The sequence below is a fragment of the Oncorhynchus gorbuscha genome, linkage group LG12 (genome assembly GCF_021184085.1).
Source record: "Oncorhynchus gorbuscha isolate QuinsamMale2020 ecotype Even-year linkage group LG12, OgorEven_v1.0, whole genome shotgun sequence".
In the NCBI taxonomy this organism is placed as follows: domain Eukaryota; kingdom Metazoa; phylum Chordata; class Actinopteri; order Salmoniformes; family Salmonidae; genus Oncorhynchus; species Oncorhynchus gorbuscha.
Window position 1 is genome coordinate 48,229,741 of NC_060184.1, and position 25,118 is coordinate 48,254,858.

The window sequence follows — 25,118 nt, forward strand, 5'->3', positions numbered from 1 at the left end:
CCTTAATATGTGAAAACAATAAAAGGCCGTGTCTAGACTTGACAGCTCATGCAGATTTTGTATCATGGAATTCCAAAGACATCATGCATCTACAGTTGAAGTTGGAAGTTTACATACACTTAGACATGAAGGTCAGTCAATACGGAAAATGTCAAGAACTTTTAACGTTTCTTCAAGTGCAGTTGCAAAAACCATCAAGCACTATGATGAAACTGGCTCTCATGAGGACCGCCACAGGAAAGGAAGACCCACAGTCACCTCTGCTGCAGAGGATAAGTTCATTAGAATTACCAGCCTCAGAAATTGCAGCCCAAATAAATTATTCAGAGTTTAAGTAACAGACATATCTTAACATCAACTGTTCAGAGGAGACTGCATGAATCAGGCATTCATGGTCGAATTACTGCACAGTCACATCTACTGTACTAAAGGACACCAATAAGAAGAAGATACTTACTTGTGCCAAGAAACTCCGCATGTGTGGTTCCAACCGTGAAGCATGGAGGAGGAGGCGTGATGGTGTGGGGTTGTTTTGCTGGTGAAACTGTCTGTGATTGATTTAGAATTCAATGCACAATTTACCAGCATGGGTACCACAGCAATCTGCAGCCATCCATCCTATCTGGTTTGCGCTTAGTGGGACTGTCATTTGCTTTTCAACAGAACAATGACCCAACACTTTTTGACAAAGAAGGAAGAGTAATGAAGTGCTGCATCAGATGACCTAGCCTCCACAATCACCCGACCTCAACCCAATTTAAATATATATATATATATATTTCACCTTTATTTAACCAGTAGACCAGTTGAGAACAAGTTCTCAAGTCTAGACTTGACAGCTCATGCAGATTTTGTATCATGGAATTCCAAAGACATCATGCATCTACAGTTGAAGTTGGAAGTTTACATACACTTAGGTGCACTTGTTTTCAACCACTCCACACATTTCTTGTTGACAAACTATTGTTTTGGCAAGTCGGTTAGGACATCAACTTTGTGCTTGACACAAGTAATTTTTCCAACAATTGTTTACAGACAGAATATTTCACTTATCACAATTCCAGTGGGTCAGAAGTTAAAAATACACTAAATTGACTCTGCCTTTAAACAGTTTGGAAAATTCAGGAAAATGATGGCTTAGAAGCTTCTGATAGGCTAATTGACATAATTTGAGTCAATTGGAGGTGTACCTGTGGATGTATTTCCTACCTTCAAACTCAGTGCCTCTTTGCTTGACATCATGGGGAAATCAAAGGAAATCAGCCAAAAATTGTAGACCTCCACAAGTTTGGTTCATCCTTGGGAGCAATTTCCAAACACCTGAAGGTACCACGTTCATCTGTACAAACAATAGTACGCAAGTACAAACACCATTGGACCACCAGCCATCATACCGCTCAGGAAGGAGACTCGTTCTTTCTTCTAGAGATGAATGTACTTTGGTGCGAAAAGTGCAAATCAATCCCAGAACTACAGCAAAGGACCTTGTGAAGATGCTGGAGTGAACAGGTTGCAAGGTATCTATATCCACAGTAAAATGAGTCCAATATCGACATAACCTGAAAGGCCGCTCAGCAAGGAAGAAGAAACTGCTCCAAAAAAAGCCAGACAAAAAAAGCCAACATCTCAAGACATCAATCAGGAAGTTAAAGCTTGGTCGCAAATGGATCTTCCAAATGGACAATGACCCCAAGCATACTTCCAAAGTTGTGGCAAAATGGCTTAAGGACAACAAAGTCAAGGTATTGGAGTAGCCATCACAAAGTCCTGACCTCAATCCTATAGAACATTTTTGGGCTGAACTGAAAAAGTGTGCACGAGCAAGGAGGCCTACAAACCTGACTCATTCAGAACCTGACCAGTTCTGTCAGCAGGAATGGGCCAAAATTCACTCAACGTATTGTGGAAATGTTGTCGAAGGCTACCCGAAATGTTTAACCCAAATTAAATAATTTCAAGGTAATGCTACCAAATACTAATTGAGTGTATGTAAACTTCTGACCCACTGGGAATGTGATGTAAGAAATAAAAGCTTAAATAAATCATTCTCTTTACTATCATTCTTAAAATAAAGTGGTGATCCTAACTAACCTAAAACAGGGAATATTTACTGGGATTAAATGTCAGGAATTGTGAAAAACTGAGTGTAAATGTATTTGGCTAAGGTGTATGCAAACTTCCGTCTTCAACTGTACATGGCAGCAGGTAGCCGGGTAAGAGCTTTGGGCCAGTAACCAAAAGATTGCTGGATCAAATCCTCGAGCTGACAAAAATCGTTCTCTCCCTGAGTAAGGCAGTTAAACCACTGGTCCCTGGGCACTGATGACATGGCTGTTGATTAAGGCAGCCCCCCTCTGACCCGACCCGGACCAGGATCGTGGTGTTACCCTGTGAGGTCCGTACCCCCCCCTCCCAGCTCCATGTTATCGGAGCGGTGGTAATGGGGAATGGAACCGACAGATCCCAATCTGGACGTCCGCGGGTAGCCAGCAGGTTATCCAGCCGAATGGACAGATCCACCAGCTGGTCAAATGTGAGGGTGGTGTCCCTGCATGCCAACTCCCGATGGACGTCCTCGCGCAAACTGCAGCGATAGTGGTCGATCAGGGCCCTGTCGTTCCATCCAGCGCTGGCGGCCAGGGTCTGAAAGTCAATCGCGAACTCCTGGGCGCTCCTCGTCCCCTGCCTCAGGTGGAAGAGACTCTCTACCCTCGGGCGTGTGGTCGAAGAAGGCCTGGAAGCGGCGGGTGAAATCCTCGAAGTGGTCCAGCGCCATATATCCATCTCCCCACACAGCGTTGGCCCACTCCAGAGCTTTCCCCGAGAGGCACGAGGAGAGGGCGGACACCCTCTCACGGCCCGAGAGAGCCGGGTAAACGGTCGCCAGGTATAAATCCAGCTGCAGCAGGAAACCCTGGCAGAGTGCTGCCGCCCCATCGTTACTCCCTGTGAAGTGCGATACGAATCCCACTGGAACCAGGTGCAGAGGGGTTGAGTAGTGGAGAACCCTGTTGTGCTGGTGAGGGCGCTGGAGGGACTTCCTGTCTCTCCCTGCGGTCCATCGTCTGGACGACCCAGTCGATGCGGTCCGTGGCTGCGCCGGGATGTGGAGCAGCTCCTCGACTCCACTACCAGGGGTACCTGCTCCTGCTGTCTCCATAATTCGGGTGTGGAATTCTGTAAAGGGGTGCGTAACTGGCTGCAGGGAAGGAGAAATGCGTCGCAAATGGAGCCCTTTATTGAGGCGAACAAAGCACACACGGGATAGAAAACTAAACACACACTGTTTACAATAACCCGGCGCAAACCAGCCTGGAGTGCACATACATTTACACATAACAATTTCACACACAGACATGTGGGGGAAACAGAGGGTTAAATGCATTATGAGTAATGAGGGAGTGAAAACCAGGTGTGCGGGAAAACAAGACAAAACAAATGGAAAATGAAATGTGGATCGGCGATGGTTAGAAGACAGGTGACGTCAACCGCCGAACGCCACCCGAACAAGGAGAGGGATGGACCTCGGCAGACGTCGTGACACCACTATGCAACTTTTGTGTGTCTCCACCTGTTTTTTCTATGCGATCTTTGTATTCTGAAAGCAGAAGTGTAGAGACAGACAGACAGTGTCTGACCAAAAATAACTATCCCCTACTAAGCCACGCCTCCAGTCTTCAATGAAAACAACCCAATTGGCTGGGTCAAAATAACCCAACGTGTTCTGTCCACTATATACCCAGCACTGGGTTATATTTAACCCAGCATTTTTTTTATTTACATTTACATTTAAGTCATTTAGCAGACGCTCTTATCCAGAGCGACTTACAAATTGGTGCATTCACCTTATGACATCCAGTGGAACATCCACTTTACAATAGTGCATCTACATATTTTAAGGGGGGTGAGAAGGATTACTTTATCCTATCCTAGGTATTCCTTAAAGAGGTGGGGTTTCAGGTGTCTCCGGAAGGTGGTGATTGACTCCGCTGTCCTGGCGTCGTGAGGGAGTTTGTTCCACCATTGGGGAGCCAGAGCAGCGAACAGTTTTGACTGGGCTGAGCGGGAACTGTACTTCCTCAGTGGTAGGGAGGCGAGCAGGCCAGAGGTGGATGAACGCAGTGCCCTTATTTGGGTGTAGGGCCTGATCAGAGCCTGGAGGTACTGAGGTGCCGTTCCCCTCACAGCTCCGTAGGCAAGCACCATGGTCTTGTAGCGGATGCGAGCTTCAACTGGAAGCCAGTGGAGAGAGCGGAGGAGCGGGGTGACGTGAGAGAACTTGGGAAGGTTGAACACCAGACGGGCTGCGGCGTTCTGGATGAGTTGTAGGGGTTTAATGGCACAGGCAGGGAGCCCAGCCAACAGCGAGTTGCAGGAATCCAGACGGGAGATGACAAGTGCCTTGATTAGGACCTGTGCCGCTTCCTGTGTGAGGCAGGGTCGTACTCTGCGGATGTTGTAGAGCATGAACCTACAGGAACGGGCCACCGCCTTGATGTTAGTTGAGAACGACAGGGTGTTGTCCAGGATCACGCCAAGGTTCTTAGCGCTCTGGGAGGAGGACACAATGGAGTTGTCAACCGTGATGGCGAGATCATGGAACGGGCAGTCCTTCCCCGGGAGGAAGAGCAGCTCCGTCTTGCCGAAGTTCAGCTTGAGGTGGTGATCCGTCATCCACACTGATATGTCTGCCAGACATGCAGAGATGCGATTCGCCACCTGGTCATCAGAAGGGGAAAGGAGAAGATTAATTGTGTGTCGTCTGCATAGCAATGATAGGAGAGACCATGTGAGGTTATGACAGAGCCAAGTGACTTGGTGTATAGCGAGAATAGGAGAGGGCCTAGAACAGAGCCCTGGGGACACCAGTGGTGAGAGCGCATGGTGAGGAGACAGATTCTCGCCACGCCACCTGGTAGGAGCGACCTGTCAGGTAGGACGCAATCCAAGCGTGGGCCACGCCGGAGATGCCCAACTCGGAGAGGGTGGAGAGGAGTATCTGATGGTTCACAGTATCGAAGGCAGCCGATAGGTCTAGAAGGATGAGAGCAGAGGAGAGAGAGTTAGCTTTAGCGGTGCGGAGTGCCTCCGTGATACAGAGAAGAGCAGTCTCAGTTGAATGACTAGTCTTGAAACCTGACTGATTTGGATCAAGAAGGTCATTCTGAGAGAGATAGCGGGAGAGCTGACCAAGGACGGCACGTTCAAGAGTTTTGGAGAGAAAAGAAAGAAGGGATACTGGTCTGTAGTTGTTGACATCGGAGGGATCGAGTGTAGGTTTTTTCAGAAGGGGTGCAACTCTCGCTCTCTTGAAGACGGAAGGGACGTAGCCAGCGGTCAGGGATAAGTTGATGAGCGAGGTGAGGTAAGGGAGAAGGTCTCCGGAAATGGTCTGGAGAAGAGAGGAGGGGATAGGGTCAAGCGGGCAGGTTGTTGGGCGGCCGGCCGTCACAAGACGCGAGATTTCATCTGGAGAGAGAGGGGAGAAAGAGGTCAGAGCACAGGGTAGGGCACTGTGAGCAGAACCAGCGGTGTCGTTTGACTTAGCAAACGAGGATCGGATGTCGTCGACCTTCTTTTCAAAATGGTTGACGAAGTCATCTGCAGAGAGGGAGGAGGGGGGGGAGGGGGAGGAGGATTCAGGAGGGAGGAGAAGGTGGCAAAGAGCTTCCTAGGGTTAGAGGAATAACAATTTTATAGAGGGACACAGACACTGATAGGGAATAGGGTGCCATTTAATTGGGATGAATGGCAGTAGAGGCATAATCCTGATTTTACTTATGCAGGAAAATAAAAGTTAAGCATGTGATATATTAGAAAATGTGTAAAAGAATTAGTCAATTTAAATGGTCATATAATTATAAATACAGTTTTTACCTGGTTTTCAACCAATGTTCTGTATAATCTAACATATATGTTAACAGATCATGAATGTAAAAATGATTGAAAGCTGTGAATGCTATTATATGATACAAAATCAGTACTTGCCTTTTCAGCCTGTGGATTGACTGCATTGTTTAAATGGAATGTAGTAAGCATTTAATTTGAAACTGTCTGGCTAGCTAGCTAGCTAACAAACATACAGTGCAGATAAATTCTTCAAATGTATTGTTTTATACAATATCTTACCACTGTATTGACCAACTAACCCTCTGACCAAAATGGCTGACCTTTATCCCATCATAAAAAAATGTCCATTCTAGTATTGTAATTCTTCATTCTATGGATTATTCACAGATGCGTGAGTGCCCTGTTACCATGGTAACCTCCCACCCTTAAATAGGCAGCTGAACATTTTTGTTTCACCTAAGAGATTCATATTTGAGGTTACATTGTGCCTGATTGAGCATGGAACACCCCAAAAACCTTTTGTCAATTACTTTCATTGTGCTCCCAAAATATATGTGTCTGCTCCTAAATTGTAAAAAAAAATAATGAATGTTACTCACGGGTGCCTTGAGAAGGGTGAAGGTTCTACGTGGAGCCATCACTGGAGCTTTTCAATGGTTCTTTACAGTTCACAAAATGTATAATATTTTTGGGGCGTGGTCTGCGCACAAATCTTTGTGTCATTCCAATGTATCTAATGTGTTGTGTTATGCCACTATATATCTTACAGTATCTTACAGTATCTGACTATGGCCAGTGAAAGTGTCTTGTGAAAGACTTACGTATGGCCTTGTCAACTGAGAACGGTTGACTGAAGCAGTCAGTAGTTCTCAATTCTCTCCTCAGGGACCCCCAGATGTTCCAGAGGTAGCTCACTTGATTAAATGTGTCAGTTAACACAATAATAACACCTATGGAATTTGAGCAATATAATATGGCTGACCAGAATCAAAAACCCTGTATGGTTCTTCAGAAAGATATACAAAGAACCTTTCAGATTGAGAAAGGTTCCTTTATAGAACCTTCTCCATAAAGGATATATAAAGAACCATAAAATTGTTCTACATAACTGTACATATCACGATAAACCTTAAACCCAGACCAAAGAGCCCAAACTCCCACCGACCTTAGAACACCATTTTTAAATGTGTGTTATGTACTTGTTATTCTCTGAAGAGAAGCACATTTTCCTTCACTTCACAATGTTTTTTTTCCTCCGTGTTTCCGTGCCAAAAATGTTTGTCACCTTTTTGGGCCTTAACCAGTTGGCATCCCTGACCTCAGCCTCACTGCCTCACATGTACATCCAATTAAAACTTGATTCAAATATGTTAGATTTAGCCCTCCATAGCGACTGCCTAGTTGCATCTGAAATGACACCCTATTCCCTATATAGTGTGTTGGGAATAGGGTGCCATATGGGACGCACAACAACTTGGAGGAGGGAAAGTCTGCCTCTCTCACTTTAATAACTATTTATCAAGGTGCCGGCAAGAACCTTTTGGGTTGCCACACCGACGGAACCTTTCAAGTTCTGAAAAGGGTCTTTGAGGAACCCCTATGTAAAGGTTCAAACCTGAAACTATTTGTGATGGGAGGGGTTACATTTTTTTACCTTTTTAATAATATATTGTAAAGGTGGCAGCCTATCAGATTGGATGCTTGGCTTTCAGATAGTTATTTTTCAAATCAAATGTTATTGGTCACATACACATGGTTAGCAAATGTTAATGCGAGCGTAGCGAAATGCTTGTGCTTCTAATTCCGACCATGCAGTAAGTAATCTAACAATTTCACAACAACTAATAAAGTAAAGGAATGGATACGAATGTGTACATAAAAATATATGGGTGAGGAGATGGCCAAATGGCATAGGCAAGACACAGTAGATGGTATAGAGTACAGTATATACTGTACATATGAGATGAGTAAATGTAGGGTATGAAAACATTATATAAAGTGGCATTGTTTAAAGTGACGAGTGATACATTTATTACATCCAATTTTTTATTGCTAAAGTGGCTAGAGATTTGAGTCAGCAGCCACTTATTGTTATTGATGGCTGTTTAACAGTATAATGGCCTTGAGATAGAAGCTGTTTTTCAGTCTCTCGGTCACAGCTTTGATGTACCTGTACTGACCTCGCCTTCTGGATGATAGTGGGATGAAGGCAGTGGCGCAGGCGATTGTTGTCCTTGATGATCTTTATGGCCTTCCTGTCACATCAGATGGTGTAGGTGTCCTGGAGGGCAGGAGTTTGCATGGCCAGTTGACAACTAAAAATAGCCACCCCACTTTCCCTCCTCCCATCATCCTATACCTCTATCTCTATACTGCTTGATTTGCCCCTCAATTGCTCCCTCTCTCCCTCCCTGCCTCCCCATCCAAAACATAGTCAAAGGAGAGTAGCGTTGCATTCCCAGACCCCTGTACACAGCCAGGAGCCATTCTCTTTTTTAAATAATGTGTTTATTATTTTCCAATATAAAAAAAGACAGCAATACAAACATTGACATTCATTCAAGTACTGTTGAATGGGATGGCCAATTTAGAGGACAAAACAAAACTTAACTCACACATACACAAAATAAAACAAAATCCTATTAGGTGGTACATGAAGACAGCATATAGTCATTACAAGCAGTGTAGTTAAGCCAAAAATTAATATTGAGTGGAGTACAGCTGTACCAAACAGAGTGATCAATGGGTCTGGGGCTATAACTTTATCGAATCAAATCAAATCAAATTGTATTTGTCACATACACATAGTTAGCAGTTGTTAATGCGAGTGTAGCGAAATGCTTGTGCTTCTAGTTCCGACAATGCAGTAATAACCAACGAGTAATCTAACTAACAATTCCAAAACTACTACCTGATACACACAAGTGTAAAGGGATAAAGAATGTGTACATAAAGATATAAGAATGAGTGATGGTACAGAGCGGCATAGGCAAGATGCAGTAGATGGTATCGAGTACAGTATATACATATGAGATGAGTATGTAAACAAAGTGGCATAGTTTAAAGTGGCTAGTGATACATGTATTACATAAAGATGCAGTAGATGATATAGAGTACAGTATATACGTATACATATGAGATAAATAATGTAGGGTATGTAAACATTATATTAAGTAGCATTGTTTAAAGTGGCTATTGATATATTTTACATCAATTCGCATCAATCCCCATTATTAAAGTGGCTGGAGTTGAGTCAGTGTGTTGGCAGCAGCCACTCAATGTTAGTGGTGGCTGTTTAACAGTCTGATGGCCTTGAGATAGAAGCTGTTTTTCAGTCTCTCGGTCCCAGCTTTGATGCACCTGTACTGACATCGCCTTCTGGATGATAGCGGGGTGAACAGGCAGTGGCCTGGGTGGTTGTTGTCCTTGATGATCTTTATGGCCTTCCTGTGACATCGGGTGGTGTAGGTGTCCTGGAGGGCAGGTAGTTTGCCCCCGGTGATGCGTTGTGCAGACCTCACTACCCTCTGGAGAGCCTTACAGTTGTGGGCGAAGCAGTTGCCGTACCAGGCGGTGATACAGCCCGACAGGATGTTCTTGATTGTGCATCTGTAGACGTTTGTGAGTGCTTTTGGTGACAAGCCAAATTTCTTCAGCCTCCTGAGGTTGAAGAGGCGCTGCTGCGCCTTCTTCACGATGCTGTCTGGGTGGGTGGAACAATTCAGTTTGTCTGTGATGTGTACGCTGAGGAACTTAAAACTTACTACCCTCTCCACTACTGTTCCATCGATGTGGTTAGGGGGGTGTTCCCTCTGCTGTTTCCTGAAGTCCACAATCATCTCCTTAGTTTTGTTGACATTGAGTGTGAGGTTATTTTCCTGACACCACATTCCGAGGGTCCTCACCTCCACCCTGTAGGCTGTCTCGTCGTTGTTGGTAATCAAGCCTACCACTGTTGTGTCGTCCGCAAACTTGATTATTGAGTTGGAGGCGTGCGTGGCCACGCAGTCGTGGGTGAGCTGGGTGTACAGGAGAGGGCTCAGAATGCACCCTTGTGGGGCCCCAGTGTTGAGGATCAGCGGGGTGGAGATGTTGTTACCTACCCTCACCACCTGGGGGCGGCCCGACAGGAAGTCCAGTACCCAGTTGCACAGGGCGGGGTCAAGACCCAGGGTCTCGAGCTTGATGACAAGTTTGGAGGGTACTATGGTGTTAAATGCTGAGCTGTAGTCGATGAACAACATTCTCACATAGGTATTCCTCTTGTCCAGATGGGTTAGGGCAGTGTGGTTGTGATTGCATCGTCTGTGGACCTATTTGGGCGGTAAGCAAATTGGAGTGGGTCTAAGGTGTCAGGTAGGGTGGAGGTGATATGGTCCTTGACTAGTCTCTCACAGCACTTCATGATGACAGAATTGAGTGCTACGGAGCGGTAGTCGTTTAGCTCAGTTACCTTAGCTTTCTTGGGAACAGACAATGGTGGCCCTCTTGAAGCATGTGGGAACAGCAGACTGGGATAGGGATTGATTGAATATGTCCGTAAACACACCAGCCAGCTGGTCTGCGCATGCTCTGAGGGCGCGGCTGATGCCGTCTGGGCCTGCAGCCTTGCGAGGGTTAACACGTTTAAATGTTTTACTCACCTCGGCTGCAATGAAGGAGAGTCCACATGTTTTGGTTGCGGGCCGTGTCAGTGGCACTGTATTGTCCTCAAAGTGGGCAAAAAAGTTATGGTCCATGACTGGGCTGGTTTTCTTTTTGTAATCCGTGATTGACTGTAGACCCTGCCACATACCTCTTTTGTCTGAGCCATTGAATTGTGATTCTACTTTGTCTCTGTACTAACGCTTAGCTTGTTTGATTGGAATCAGATTGGTCGGACCAGCGTTGAACAAACCTCAGCACGGGAGCTTCTTGTTTTAGCTTCTGTCTGTAGGCAGGGAGCAACAAAATGGAGTCATGGTCAGCTTTTCCGAAAGGAGAGCGGGGGAGGACCTTATATGCGCCGCGGAAGTTAGAATAGCAATGATCCAAGGTTTTGCCAGCCCTGGTTGCGCAATCCATATGCTGATACAATTTATGGAGTCCTGTTTTCAGATTAGCCTAAAGGCATTAGATAAGTAATCAAAAATGAGAGCCCAGTAAGCATATAACTTAGGACATGTCCAAAATAAGTGGGTCAACATCCCCTCATCCTGCTTGCACCTCTCACACAGTGGTGAGGTGTCCGGGAATATTTTATGCAGTTTTACTTTTGAGTAATGTAACCTGTGTATCACCTTAAACTGTACAAGCTTGTGTCTGGCATTCACTGAACTGTGGTTTATATTCATGAGAGCTTCTACCCAGTCCTCATCTGAGATTTATGAACCAAGTTCTTGTTCACAAGCCCTTTTAATAGTGTCTGTGGATACCTCTATGTGGGCCTGTAGCACATTATACACATCTAGAGACTGACCCCTTTGAATGGGGTTTGACAAGGATCAGGCTATTTGGCTTAACACCATACTGTGGGATATGTGTCCTTAAGAAATTCCTGATTTAGAGGTATCTGAAAAATGTGTTGTTGGCATGTTAAACTTATCCTGTAATTGTTGAAATGAAGCTAACTGACTATCAATGTATAAATGACCAATTGTTGTGAGCCCCTTCTCCCTCCACTGTGAAAACACCATATCATCCAATGCAGGGTGGGAAGCATGATTCATGCAAATCGGACAATGTATACAGTGGGAATACATGTTAAGAAAATACCTAATCTGTTTCCAGATCCTAAAGGTATGACAAATGACTGGATTAGAGTCATAAGTGGCTTTTTCACTTATGATGGACTATTAACAAGTGCAGGGAGTGAGGAACGTTGACAGGAGGCCTGCTCAATCAAAAGCCATGAAGGAATATCCTTCTGTCGCATCCCGGGTAAACTTTCCTTCCAGAAAGACACAATGTTCAGATTAGCAGCCCAATAATACAGTTTGAAGTGAGGAAGGCCAAAGCCTCCCTCTATCTTGTACTTGCATAAATGGTTCTTTGAAATTCTGGCTGCCTTGTTATCCCATAATAATGGAATTACTATTGAATCCAGTTTCTTAAAATAGCTATGTGGTATGAAATTGGGTAGACATTGGAAGAGGTAAAGAAACCTGGGTAGGGACAAACATTTTAATAGCGTTTATACGACCAACCAAAAAGATAGGCAGAGTTTTCCAAAAATCTAAATTTTGTTAAAGCTGTTACATTTTCAAGTCACAATTTGCTTTCAATAGCTTATCAAGGTCTCTTGTCATTACAATGCCAAGGCTTGTGAACATGTCCATCACCTTTCTAAATGGGGAAGATTGCAGAAACGACACATCCACAGGCCATGATATCGGCATCAATTCACTTTTTTTTGCCAGTTTACTTGTAGCCAGAGAAGGAGCCGAATGTATTTATCAAGTTAAGTAAGGGGGGTATAGACATTTTAGGCTTGGATAAAAACAAAAGAACATCGTCTGCAAATAGGGAAATTTTGTGCTGTGTGTCTTTTTTAACAGAAGCTATATCGGCACATGCACGAATGTGAGTAGCAAGGGGTTCCATGGCTATAGCGAAGAGCGCATGCGAAATAGGGCACCCCTGTCGGCAGCCCTTGAACCGGCGGAATGACTGCGACATTTCCTGATTGGTTACCACAGACGCCAGTGGGTGTGCAGAAATAATTCTTATCCAATTAATAAATTCCTTTCCAAACCTGAAATGCTCCAGAACCGACATCATATACTTCCACTCAATCTGATCAAACGCCTTCTCTGGTCAAGAGCTATTACCACTGCCTCAACTTTATGATCATGATACATTACGTTGAAAAGGCGTCTCAAATTGTAGTATATATGTCGGCCCGGGATAAAAACCTGTCTGGTCAGGGTGTATGATGTCAGAAATATATTTTTTCAATCGGTTTGCCAATATCTTTGTCAACACCTTATTTTCTATGGGGAGTAACGACACGGGGCGACGACATCTCCATGGAATCTCTATCTTTTTTTCTTTGGATTGTTTAAACATTCGCAACATAAGTGGAGCTAGACTGGCACAGTACTTCTTGTAGAATTCTATTACATTGGGCCCAGGGGCCTTGCAGTTTGGAAATTGTGCTATCGATGTGTTAATTTCCTCTAAAGTTATCGCAGCATCGAGTGCAGCAGCTGCCTCCGTCTAGTTTAGGAAGTCCACATTCAGCGAGAAAACGTTCCATAGTTTGTGGATCAGTAGTGTTGCATTTTGATTGGTATAGCTATGAGTAAAACTGAGCAAAGCATTTATTAATATCCTGCGGATCTGTTACTATTTTACCCTTCTTGTCTTTTATTCTGTGAATAGCTCTAGATGCCTGTACATGCCTTAGCTGTCTTGCTAATTATTTATGTGTTTTGTCACCCAGTTCCACATAACTTTGTTGCATTCTAGCAAGTAAAGAGCCCACCCGTTTCAAAAGGATGATATTGTATTCATATTTCAACTTTGTGATCTTCTCAAGGACTGTATTCGAGGAATTAGTCCTAAAAACGTTCTCCTGTTCCCCTAACTCTCTTGCAATTTCTCTTAGCCTAGTATTGGCTCGTTTCTTCCCCTCTGATGTATAACAAATAATGTACCCTCTAATCACAGCCTTTAGAGATTCCCAAAGGGTGGAGTCGTCAACATCCCCCGCGTCGTTAGCTTTGAGGAAAAAGGCAATCTGTTCCTTCAAATACTGACAAAAAGTATCATCTTTCAACAGGTATTTGTCTTAGCATCACGGGTTGCCGACCTGTAGACATAGTGTCGAGTTTCAGCACCATGGACAGAGGATAGTGGTCCGTAATTAGAATAGGGTGATAGGCAACCGACGCAGCTGCTGAAATTAGTTTGGAGTCCAACGAAAAATAGTCAATTCTGGAATATGATTTATGAACTGACGAAAAGAAAGAATAATCCCTGTCTGTTGGGTGCGTCAGTCTCCAAATATCAACAATGTTGTTTGTCATCAATGTATTTAGACAGACACTGGCATTTGATTGTTGAAGTGACCTTGATAGCGGTTTATCTAAAAGAGGATCTAACGTACAGTTAAAGTCATCTCCAACAATAACACTTGTATCCGAGATATTTGGTATGGCCTTAAATACCCTTTGAAAAAAGAATGGATCATCGAAGTTGGCTCCATATAAATTGACCAAGGTTATTGGTTTTGAATCCAGTGACAACAATAATACACCGACCATTGGGATCTGAAATCGAGGATGAGTAAACAAAAGGAGTGTTTTTCCTTATCAGGATTGCTACCCCTCTCGCTTCTGCATCAAAGTTAGACTGGTATGTCTGACCGATCCAGCCGACTCGTAGCTTGGCCTGAGCGGAGCGTTTAATATGAGTTTCTTGAAGAAACACTATGTCAGCGTCCAGTGATTTAAGATGAGAAAAAAACGTAGCTCGTTTCACGACATGCCCTAAGCCATTACAGTTCCAGCTGACCATCTTTATTCCACCAGGTCTACTCTGTGCTCGGTCACGATGTGGCATTTCTTATTTTAGAGCAAATTGTTGCTGTCATACAAAGCCCAAAATGAAAAACGTCCCGCCGTGCAGGAGCTCGTCATGCCACCTGTATTAATAAATGTGAACATAAAACACAGACCCCATCCCCCCTCTCGTCACTTTACTGAGTGACTTCCCCAAACGAAGCACTCCTTGACTAACACACAAACCTTAGGGTGTCTAGACATACAGCTTCAACTAACTCATCATCTATAGATGCTCAGCAAATAAACTAATATTAAATAACACTTAACTCTCATGTTAGGGGGTGAGTGATCCTCTGATCGAAAAGACATACTCATGAAATTCAAACACATTCCTGGCCTGTATTTGGCCATTTAGCCGTTTGACACAGTCGTTCTGTATCCTCAGCCAGGGTGCTTGCTTGAGAAGTACAGACAAGTACAGGCCTCTTTTAGGTTGTCAAACATACGTGTTGATCCCTCGACTGTCCCCTTAACCTGGGCTGGAAAGAGGAATCCATATCGGATGTTGGCCACTTTGCATTTGTTGCGTAACTCATTATACTCTTTCTGGGTAAGATCTGGGTAGAAAGACACCCTGGCTCTATTGTAGTTAAGGGGGAACTTTTGACTAGCCAGCTTGAGGATGAGATCCCTGGTCTGGGGATAGTGCAGCGGTAACAGGATTGGCCTTGGTGGCGTGCCCTTGGCAGGCTTCGTTGCCTGTGATCTGTGTGCGCGGTCGATCAGGATGGTGTTCACTCCCCAGCGACGTATCAGCTCCGAGACGAATTCAGTGGGTTTCCCTTTCTCAGTGTCCTCCTGGATCCCAAATATTCGGATGTTCTGGCGTCTTGAATGCGACTCAAGCATTTCCAATCGGGCTTTTGGGGTTTTGTCATCATTTTTGAACATTGCGCACTGTTTCTCTGTTTCTTTGTCCCGTAGCCTGGCCTCGTGATCAACTGTTGTCTGCTCAACCTCATGCACCCTGCCCTTAGTTGCCTTCACAGTTTCAGTCAAATTCCCAGTACTCTTTGAGATACCAGCCAACCTTGTGTCCACCTTCTTGCTTAGTGAGTTTATGGCAGCCAGTAGGTTCTGTGGGGAACTCTTGGGAGCTAGCATCTTCAGCTAACTCCTCGTGGGTCAGCGACGTTAAAATTGGTTCGTTTCTCTATCTCATTCAAATTATCTTGTTTAGCGCCCCCTTTTTTTTGGTGCCTTTTCCCTTTGTCATATTGCCAGACAATGTTTGAAGTTATAGGTCGTGACAGGTTAAGACAAATATTAATTTGTTTCAAAATAGAGCGGAGCTCTAGCAAAGCAAGTCTACTCCATAGCACGCTCTCTAGCCCCCCCGCAGGAGCCATTCTCAGTTAGATAGAGAATTCAGAACAGACAGGGTGTGCCTTGGTCAAAAGTAGTGCACTATATAGGAAATAAGGTTCCATTTGGGATGGAGTTACTGTAACAATCACAGACATGTCCCTGTCCTCTCTACATCCAGCATACAGCCCCATGCCCTCGCCAGGCCATTGCGAATCCTGCAGCATCAGCCCCATGCAGAAGCCTTCTGGAGGCCAGATGTGGGTTATTATGGGGTTTCCTGTAGCACTAGACTCCGGTACTCCTAGCTGTCAGCAGAGAAACTAAATCTCCACTTTACTTTGGATGGAGCGAGGGGCTCTGGGTGTGTGAAGGAAAAATTGATTACTTGTGTTAACAAACCTTTATTGCTCTGGCTCCCGGCCAAATGACTGGCTGGTTGCACAGGAGAACGAAGACATCATTTTCACGTCCAAAGGCTCTCCGAAGTCCACACTAAATCAAAACAGCATAGAGATGAACGTGAGGCCTGCACTCCGGGGGTAGCTAGTACAGTACAGTGCCATGAGTTCCATGTGAGCATCCACCTGATTCTTCAAAAATACTTTGAAGCATCCTGTTATGTCATAGGGAGTTTTGCTAAACTGGAACACACTAGGACTACATGTCTCTTTATAATCAAAAAAGGTGAAACTGATCTCCCTGTAGAGTCTATGGTAACAGGGAAGACACACATTGCAACTCATTTTGGCTTCCCTGGGTGCCTCAATCAATGTTTGAAACTTAAGGAGCCTTCCCTGCCGTTGGTCTCCCTGATTTTTATCTAACAGATCTCTATGTTGTTCTACGCGGTCTGGTATGGTTCTCAGTCTGGTTCTATATGGTCCTGTGTGGTTCTAAGGGGTTCTGTGTGGCGCTGTTTGGTTCTATCTATGTGGTTGTATGTGGCCCTGTGTAGTTTTATGTGGTTCTGTGAGGCCCCATGTGGTTCTGTGTGGTTCTGTGTCGCCTGTGTAGTTATGTATGGTTGTGACCGTGTCCCTCTCTCTCAGGCACTGCTCTGGTGGTCCAGTGGGATCATGTCCACCTGCAAGACAACTACAACCTGGGTAGCTTCACCTTCCAGGCCACACTGCACAGCGACGGCAGGATTGTCTTCGCCTACAAAGAGGTCAGTCTCTCTCTCTCTGTTCCTCTCTAGGCTTTATTTACCACTCGCTTCCTCTATTTGCTGCTCCTCTCCCTCTATCCATCTCTTTCTTACTCTCAGTGCTCATCTCTCCGTGTATCTCCCATAGGGGTGTAAGGAGTGACATGGCGTCACACCTATCTCGTGAGAAGCAGGGAATTCTTCACACTCACCCTGCTCTCTCTCTCTCTCTCTCTCTCTCTCTCTCTCTCTCTCTCTCTCTCTCTCTCTCTCTCTCTCTCTCTCTCGCCGTCTCTTTCTGTTTCTCTTTCTTGGTCTCTCTATCTCTGTCTCTCCTTCCTCACCCTCACTTTCTCTTGATGACAGAGCATTTATTTAATTCTCTCCTTGATTGAATTGATGAATAAAGCGCCGTGCTCATCAACCTCTGTTTTAACTCCGGGCACGATGTGTCGCCACCGTGACTGACAATTTAATGGCCTTCGTTATTGACGCTCCCTCTGAAAATATTACTTCCTCTCCCCATTCTGCTTCCATATGTTTAATATGGTTAATAACAGTCTAACTCGTGTCGCAAGTTTTGGATCACTGTAACATCGCTGCATGCGAGAGAGATTATGTTTACTAGATACTGTGACAGTGCCGATTAAAATGTCAAAATGGGAAGAGGGAGAAAAAGGAACTGAGTGAAAGAGAGTTGGAATCAAGAGTGACTTCTCTGTCAGATAAATGTCTAAATGTGTTAGGCCGCAATTACGGAATCCATTAAATCCAATTATTACATATGTTATACATCTATCATAATCACAAGCCCCATAAAAGTTATCTTTCAAAAGAGGTATTTTTTAAAATGTTTTTTCTCTCTTCCATTTCAATCAGGGAGTACTTCTATTTTACTCCACTCTTCCACCTCCATGTAAAGACAACCCTCACTGTGGCTTTTACTTCCCTTATTTATTTCACCTACTTTCACCACACTATAACTATATGTCACTATATGTCTCTCTCCTAGGATCTCAACATTCTCAAATTTGAGCCCGCCAGACTTATTTTGCAGACTTATTCATTTGCGCCTCCATTTTGATGGATTTACTGGGAGATTAGATCCTTTTAACAAGCTTTTTGTTCCTTCCAGTAAATTAAGTCCCATTGTTTGTAGGATGCTTCACAAATGGCAACCTACTCCCTATATAGTGCACTACGTTTGACCAGAGCCTGTAGGGTGTAGGGAATAGTGCCATCTGGGACACATTTCCCACAACGCTCCATCAGCATCAGGAACTGTCAGGCCTCTGTCTGGTTAAGGTCTGTTTGGTTCCTATTCCCAGCAGGCTCAGTCAGATAGACAGGTCTGGTGGCTGGTGATGGATGTCTGTCTCCCTCCTCTCTCTCTTCCAGATTCCAATGGAGGTGGCCCAGATCAGCTCCGTCAATCACCCGGTGAAAGTGGGCCTCTCCGATGCCTTTGTGGTGGTCCACAGGATCCAGCAGATACCCAGTGAGTCACCATGATGCAGAGAGTGCACTGCGTCCACTGCACACAGAGACGCACACACGCACGCACGCACACACGCGCACACGCACACACACACACACACACACACACACACACACACACACACACACACACACACACACACACACACACACACACACACACACACACACACACACACACACACACACACACACACACACACACACACACACACACACACACACACACACACACACACACACCATGACTCACTGCTTCACAACACACCAGTAGTGGTTGGTGTCACTTTGGATTGGAGGGCAGGGTCATTGTATTGACTGGAATGGAAGGAATGGAACAGTACCAAACACATTACTTCCATTCCAGCGATTACTATGAGCCGTCCTCCCCTCTCCATCCTCTCATACACCATCACAAGCAAGTTAAACTTTTGGTGTGTTTCTCTTCTCAATGCTTCTCCCTTTTGGGGTTTAGTTCAAGCTTTCGCTGCGGCGTCTCCAACAAAGTTTTCACCTCACAGAAACGGTGTGAGTATGGGCACAGGTCCAGATATGACTCTTTGCATGAGGTTCCTTCCAATTCAGGCCAATTAAAGTTAATACAACGTAGAGCAAAGATGAGAAACTCTGAGTATTTTCAACCACAGCTAAACACCATCAGGAGCTTTAATTTCAAGTCTGCTAAAATAATGAGTAGTCAAAATGATGTATTCATCAGTTTAATTGCGTGTATTGATGATAGGTTCATAGGACTTGGCATTTGAAGAATCTATTTTTTCCACTTAAAGTTTTATAGCTAGTTATTTATCCAATTAAAAAAACAATTATGGACTTTGTCTGAAATTATTGAGTTGTGGGTAATAATTACCTCTACTCAAAAACCTTTAAGATTCCCTTTCAGAAAAACCACATGGATTTCACATGTGATCTGATGTGAAGTTAATATGATAACACGTGAGCACGTGAAAACATGATCTCATGTGAAATAAATTTGACAACATGGGGATATAAAATGTCAACACGTGTCACCATGAAACTACACTACTACGAAAAGGCAATTCCACATGTGAGTGGAATTGTCATATGTGAAAACATGTAACTTTTTTTTTAAGGGAAGAAATTAAATGGTACGACAGGTTTTATGGTACTGTTGGCGGTATGCTGTTCAGCTAAAATAGTGTAAACATCTTTAATTAATAAAAGTGATTATAATTGACATGATCACTTAACGCTGACACAGACATGGTGGCTCAGCAAGAGATCGGAATGCTGTGAACCACGAGGTTGTGAGTTCACATTCAAGGTGAGGACATGTTGAGTAAGAATTACTGTATGAATAAACATACACGATGTATTCCTTTATGTAAAATATTTAGATTTAAAACACTGCGACTGTGTGACAACTTTTTTGTTTGCTGGGCAACACCTGTGAAATCGCGTGAAAAACATCCACACAACTTAATGGGAAATATCATGTGAAGTGTTTCAAAACCAGACGGTTTTACATCATTTCACATGTGAAATAAAATGTTACATGTGCAAAACGTGGACATTTCTCTTGGGAAATCATGTGGTTTTTCATAAGGGTCACCCTATTCCCTATATAGCCTACTACTTTCTACCAGAGCCGTATGGGCACTACATAGGGAACAGGGTGCCGTTTGGAACATAGCCTCTGTGTTCGGGAAGAAAGGGTTTCAGTGTTGTTATAAGGGGGAATTCAAACCTGCTGCTCAGCTGCACTGAGAGTGTTGATCTTCCGTGGTTGTTGATTCTCTCTACTTCTCTGAAGACTGTGGGAATAGGGTGCTCTTGTTACAGTAGCTACAGCAGCGCTCCCATAACACTCCTGTAGACAGTATTGAGAGTTCTTAGGCCTCCAAAGGACTTACCCTCTTTGATGCAGCCTCTGTTACGCTCAGCTGGTGAAAACAGACACCTGGGGTTGCATCCCAAATTGACACCCTATAACTTATATAGTGCGCTACTGTTGACCAGAGCCCAGTGCACTATGTAGGGAATAGGGTGCGATTTGGGATGCAGCCCCTCAGCTCTCCTACTGCGGGTAGGGAGGAAGACAAAAGGCCTATCTGGGGCAGGGAAGGGAGGAGAGGAATGCAGGGATGAGTGTTAAATATGAAAGATGACACCCAGGGCGGCGTGTGTTCCGAACTCCCTCCGGAAGCCCTACTGTTGTAAACTGAAAGACTGCCTGCTTGAAACAATGTAACATGCTGAGTCAGCATTCTCACAAACCTTTACTGGGATCACTTCTTTACTTCTTTTGGTTTAAGGGACATACTATACAGCCCAAAGAGTTGTACAATGCCCCCTTGGAAGTAAACTATTAGTTTAAGATCACATTTTCTGTATGAGAGGCCTCTCCTTTGGAAGTGATAATAATATACTGTACTATAATAATAATAACATACTAGTTAATGAGAAGATGAAGGACCAGGAAATGGCTTAGAAACAAATGATTGGTTGTGAAGACTGACTGTCCTTGTTTGACAGTATCCATGCCTGGGAAAAAACATGGTTTGACACATTTATATCATATATCTCATATACCTAGTGAATGGTGGCGAATGTGATAGGTATGGAGAGGAGAGAGCAGGTTGACGGTCGGTGGGTGAGCATTTTTTATATCTCTGTCTGTCTGTCGAGAAAGGTCAGGATTAGCATCTTGGGGCTTCTGTCGGTCAAAAGGGCTGTTGCCTGTTTACACGTGTATTTGTTTGATTTACAACTGCACAGGACCAAGACATAAAATCTAAACTGAAATTGAGATTTAATACTTTAAAGTATGGCTGGATAACGTGATTTCAAAATACGAATTAATTTGGTTGGAGGCAATGCTTTGCATTTACTGTGTAATTTTTCTGACCTGTGGTAAGCTGCAGATGCCTACAGGGTAAAAATATATCTTCAACCTGTTTTGAAAACAAAAAACTGAACATTCTGCTCCATTGTAAAGTGCAAGGGTGCCAACATATCTGAGCGCATCTGAAGCTACAGGTTTGTTTACACATTTTTACACATCACACAGTGTTGTGAGAAGAATCACAGCTGTACTGAATTTGATTGTTGTAACTGATAGATTCTTAAAGAGAAGAATGGGATCTTAAGCACCTACAAATTCGTAACATATCATTTGAATTCCAGGAGACATAACATGGGCGTAACATTTAGCGTTAGCATTCAGCAGGCAACATTTTCACAAAAACCAGAAAAGCATTCAAATAAAATAATTTACATTTGAAGAACTTCGGATGTTTTCAATGAGGAGACTCTCAGTTAGATAGCAAATGTTCAGTTTTTCCTGAAAGATTATTTGTTTAGGACAAATCGTTCCGTTTTCTGCATCACGTTTAGCTACGAAAAAAACCTGTATCCAGGATTGTGTAAATCTATCTGCAAGCTCATTAGCATAACGCAACGTTAACTATTCATGAAAATCGCAAATGAAATGAAATAAATCTATTTTGCTCTCAAGCTTAGCCTTTTGTTAACAACACTGTCATCTCAGATTTTCAAAATATGCTTCTCAACCATAGCAAAACAAGCATTTTTGTAACAGTATTGATAGCCTAGCATAGGATTATGCCTGGCATTCAGCATGCAACATTTCCACAAAAACCAGAAAAGCATTCAAATAAAATAATTTACCTTTGAAGAATACGTTTTCAATGAGGAGACTCTCAGTTAGATAGCAAATGTTCAGTTTTTACAAAAATATTATTTGTGTTGACAAATCGCTCCGTTTTCTTCATCACGTTTGGATAAGAAAAAAAAGAAAAATAAGTCATTAAAACGCAAACTTTTTTTCCAAATTAACTCCATAATATCGACAGAAACATGGCAAACGATGTTTAGAATCAATCCTCAAGGTTTTTTTTCACATATCTACCTTGGCAGTTGACTTTCTCTTCTGAAGAAATGGAACGCGCATGGACCTAGAGATAATACGCAATAATTTCGACACAGGACACCGGGCAGACACCTGGTAAATGTAGTCTCTTATGGTCAATCTTTCAATGATATGCCTACAAATACGTCACAATGCTGCAGACACCTTGGAGAAACGACAGAAAGGCAGGCTCATTCCTGGCGCATTCACAGCCATATAAGGAGACATTGGAACTCAGCGCCTTCAGAATCTGGGGCATTTCCTGTATGAAACTTCATCTGGGTTTCACCTGTAGCATTAGTTCTGGGGCACTCACAGATAATATCTTTGCAGTTTTGGAAACGTCAGAGTTTTTTCTTTCCAAAGCTGTTAATTACATGCATAGTCGAGCATCTTTTCGTGACAAAATATCTTGTTTAAAACGGGAACGTTTTTTTATCCAAAATTTAAAAGAGCGCCCCCTATCTCGAAGAAGTTAAGAAGAGCCCAAGCAGCTGGAGGGCTGAGTAATCAGTGTTGAGGGGGGAACTCATGCGAGTCAATAAGTGTTTCTGCTGCCAATTAACGCATATTTGTCACGCTCTTCTTTCACTGACGAGGAGGAGTAGTAAGGATCGGAGGACCAAAGCGCAGCCTGATGTAAATACATTCTTTTAATGTAAGATGAAATAACACAAAGTACACGAAACAAACAAAATGAACATGACCGCTATCAACACAGAGTGCAACATCCATAGACATAGATAATCACCCACGAAACACTCAAGGAATATGGCTGCCTAGATATGGTTCCCAATCAGAGACAACAGTAAACAGCTGCCTCTAATTGAGAACCAATCTAGGCAACCATAGACATACAAAACCCCTAGACTGGTAGCAAACCCATCAACATACAAAATCCCTAGATAGGACAAACACATATAATCACACATGTCACACCCTGATCTAACCAAAATAATAAAGAAAACAAAGAATACCAAGGTCAGGGCATGACAATATTGGGCTGAGCACACACAGCTAGTGCAGCCGGAGAGGATCCCTCTAACCCTCTCCTTAAGCCACGCTCAAGTTGTGAAATGTAATATTCTATGCTGCTAGCTAGCTATCTCCAGGCCATGGCGTTTGGGCCTGGCCTGTGCTGCACTGGCGGTAGCAGGGGGAAGATATGCTTGTGCAGACAAGATATTTAGCAGGTCAGGTGCTAGGCTTTTATTTAGCCACCCCCGGGCTGGGCAGCCAGATGCACGGACAGCCAGACTCCCAGTCACCCTCATGCATTATTCTGATGAGGTTATCAAAACCAGAAGTGACTCAGTCATTTTAATACCTGTCTGCCTGCTGACGTGCATTCTTAAGTCTTATCAGACTGTGTTTTCTTTTGCTAATTCACTGCGGAAGCTGTGGTACAATAGCCGGCCCACAATTTGCTCACCTCATTATTATACAGTCAGAGCTCAGATAGAGGTCCTTGCGTTTTCATCATATCCATTCATTTTATGATATTGCTGAATTTCCATGTCCAATGTCTGTATTTGTATTGTATTTTGGGGTGATTACGTAGATTTCAGGGAACAGATATTGGAGGTAATCTGCTCAAAGCTAGAGATCTCGCCGTATTGTAGCAAGGATTCTGAATTAATGAGACGGTGAAATGAAAGCTGCATGATTGTTATGTTGATGGCAGGAAATACACTGGCACAGAACTGTAGCTTTTCTATCGGCTGAGGGAGTAGGAAAAGAATAGGGAACTAACCTCACTGTCAGGGTACTATGTGCTATTCTGTTCCAGACAGTAATTATTATTATCACTGTGCTGTTGGAACAGTATGTGTAATGAAAATCTACCTGCGCATCGATTATTTTCTTCCCCCCGGCAGTTTTGGACTCCATTGTTCCTATAGGCACACAGGCTCTGGCAATAAAGCACTATTCTGAATTTAGATTACCTCATCCCCTCAGTGGTTTTTAACTCATTGCACAAGGTCTCCATGTCACATTTCCATTGATTCTCATCCAACTTGCAAGGGTGAATGAATAAGAAATCATTTCCTGGTCTGGTATTCCAATTTTCATAATAGATCATTGTTATAAAGGAGTCTTCTTAGAAGAAAATGTGCTATCTAGAACCCAAAAGGGTTATTTGGCTGTCCCCATAGGAGAACCCTTTTGGTATCAAGTAGAAGCCTTTTGGTTCTAGGTAGCACCCTTTTGAGTTCAATGTAGAACCCTTTCCACAAAGGGTTCTACATGGAACCAAAAAGGGTTCTCATATAGGGACAGCTAAAAAAAACTTTTCTAACCCTTTTTTCTAAGAGTGTAGGTGTGTACCAGACCATTGTATTTTCCATCTGGTGAGATATTGACTGGGCCAGTGCATTATTTCGTCTGTGCTTTTAATTAGATTATGGCCTAATGATCTTTGTGTTCATAATTGATATTACACTTCTGCAAAGCTCCTTTTGTTTGATGTATCGGAGCAGGGCAGCTAAATCTTCATTACCGCTTGTTGATGCTCAGGCTGAGACGGCCTGTATTTGCTGTAAATTAAAGCTTCCTCCCTCCCAGGCTATGGGATGAAGTTTTCCCAATTTGCAGATCTAGGATCAGTTTTCCCTCCCCCAATCCTAATCCTTAACTGTTTGAGGGAAATCCAAGATCAGCGTCTAGGGGCAATATAACCTCTTCCCATCGCCTGGAGGAAAACCGAGCCAGGCCACAGAGTCTAGACAGCCTGCCCACAGAGGAGCATTCCCAGGCAGGCAGACAGTGAGAGATCTCCCCTCCCCCCATCCATGCTATCATTACACACTATATAATCCCACTGCCTGGGGCAAGAGGAAGCCAGCCATAGGGAAGGCAA

At 43.7% G+C, this 25,118-nt stretch overlaps 1 protein-coding gene across 1 annotated transcript in view; it reads left to right on the top strand.

The window, feature by feature from the left end:
- Nucleotides 1-25,118, top strand: part of LOC123991088 (plexin domain-containing protein 2-like) — a 172,038-nt gene that overhangs the window by 102,689 nt on the left and 44,231 nt on the right. The window contains exons 6-7 of the mRNA XM_046292284.1: nucleotides 16,754-16,872; nucleotides 18,250-18,349. Coding sequence (XP_046148240.1) covers nucleotides 16,754-16,872; nucleotides 18,250-18,349 — 219 coding nt within the window. The remainder of the gene's footprint in view (nucleotides 1-16,753; nucleotides 16,873-18,249; nucleotides 18,350-25,118) is intronic.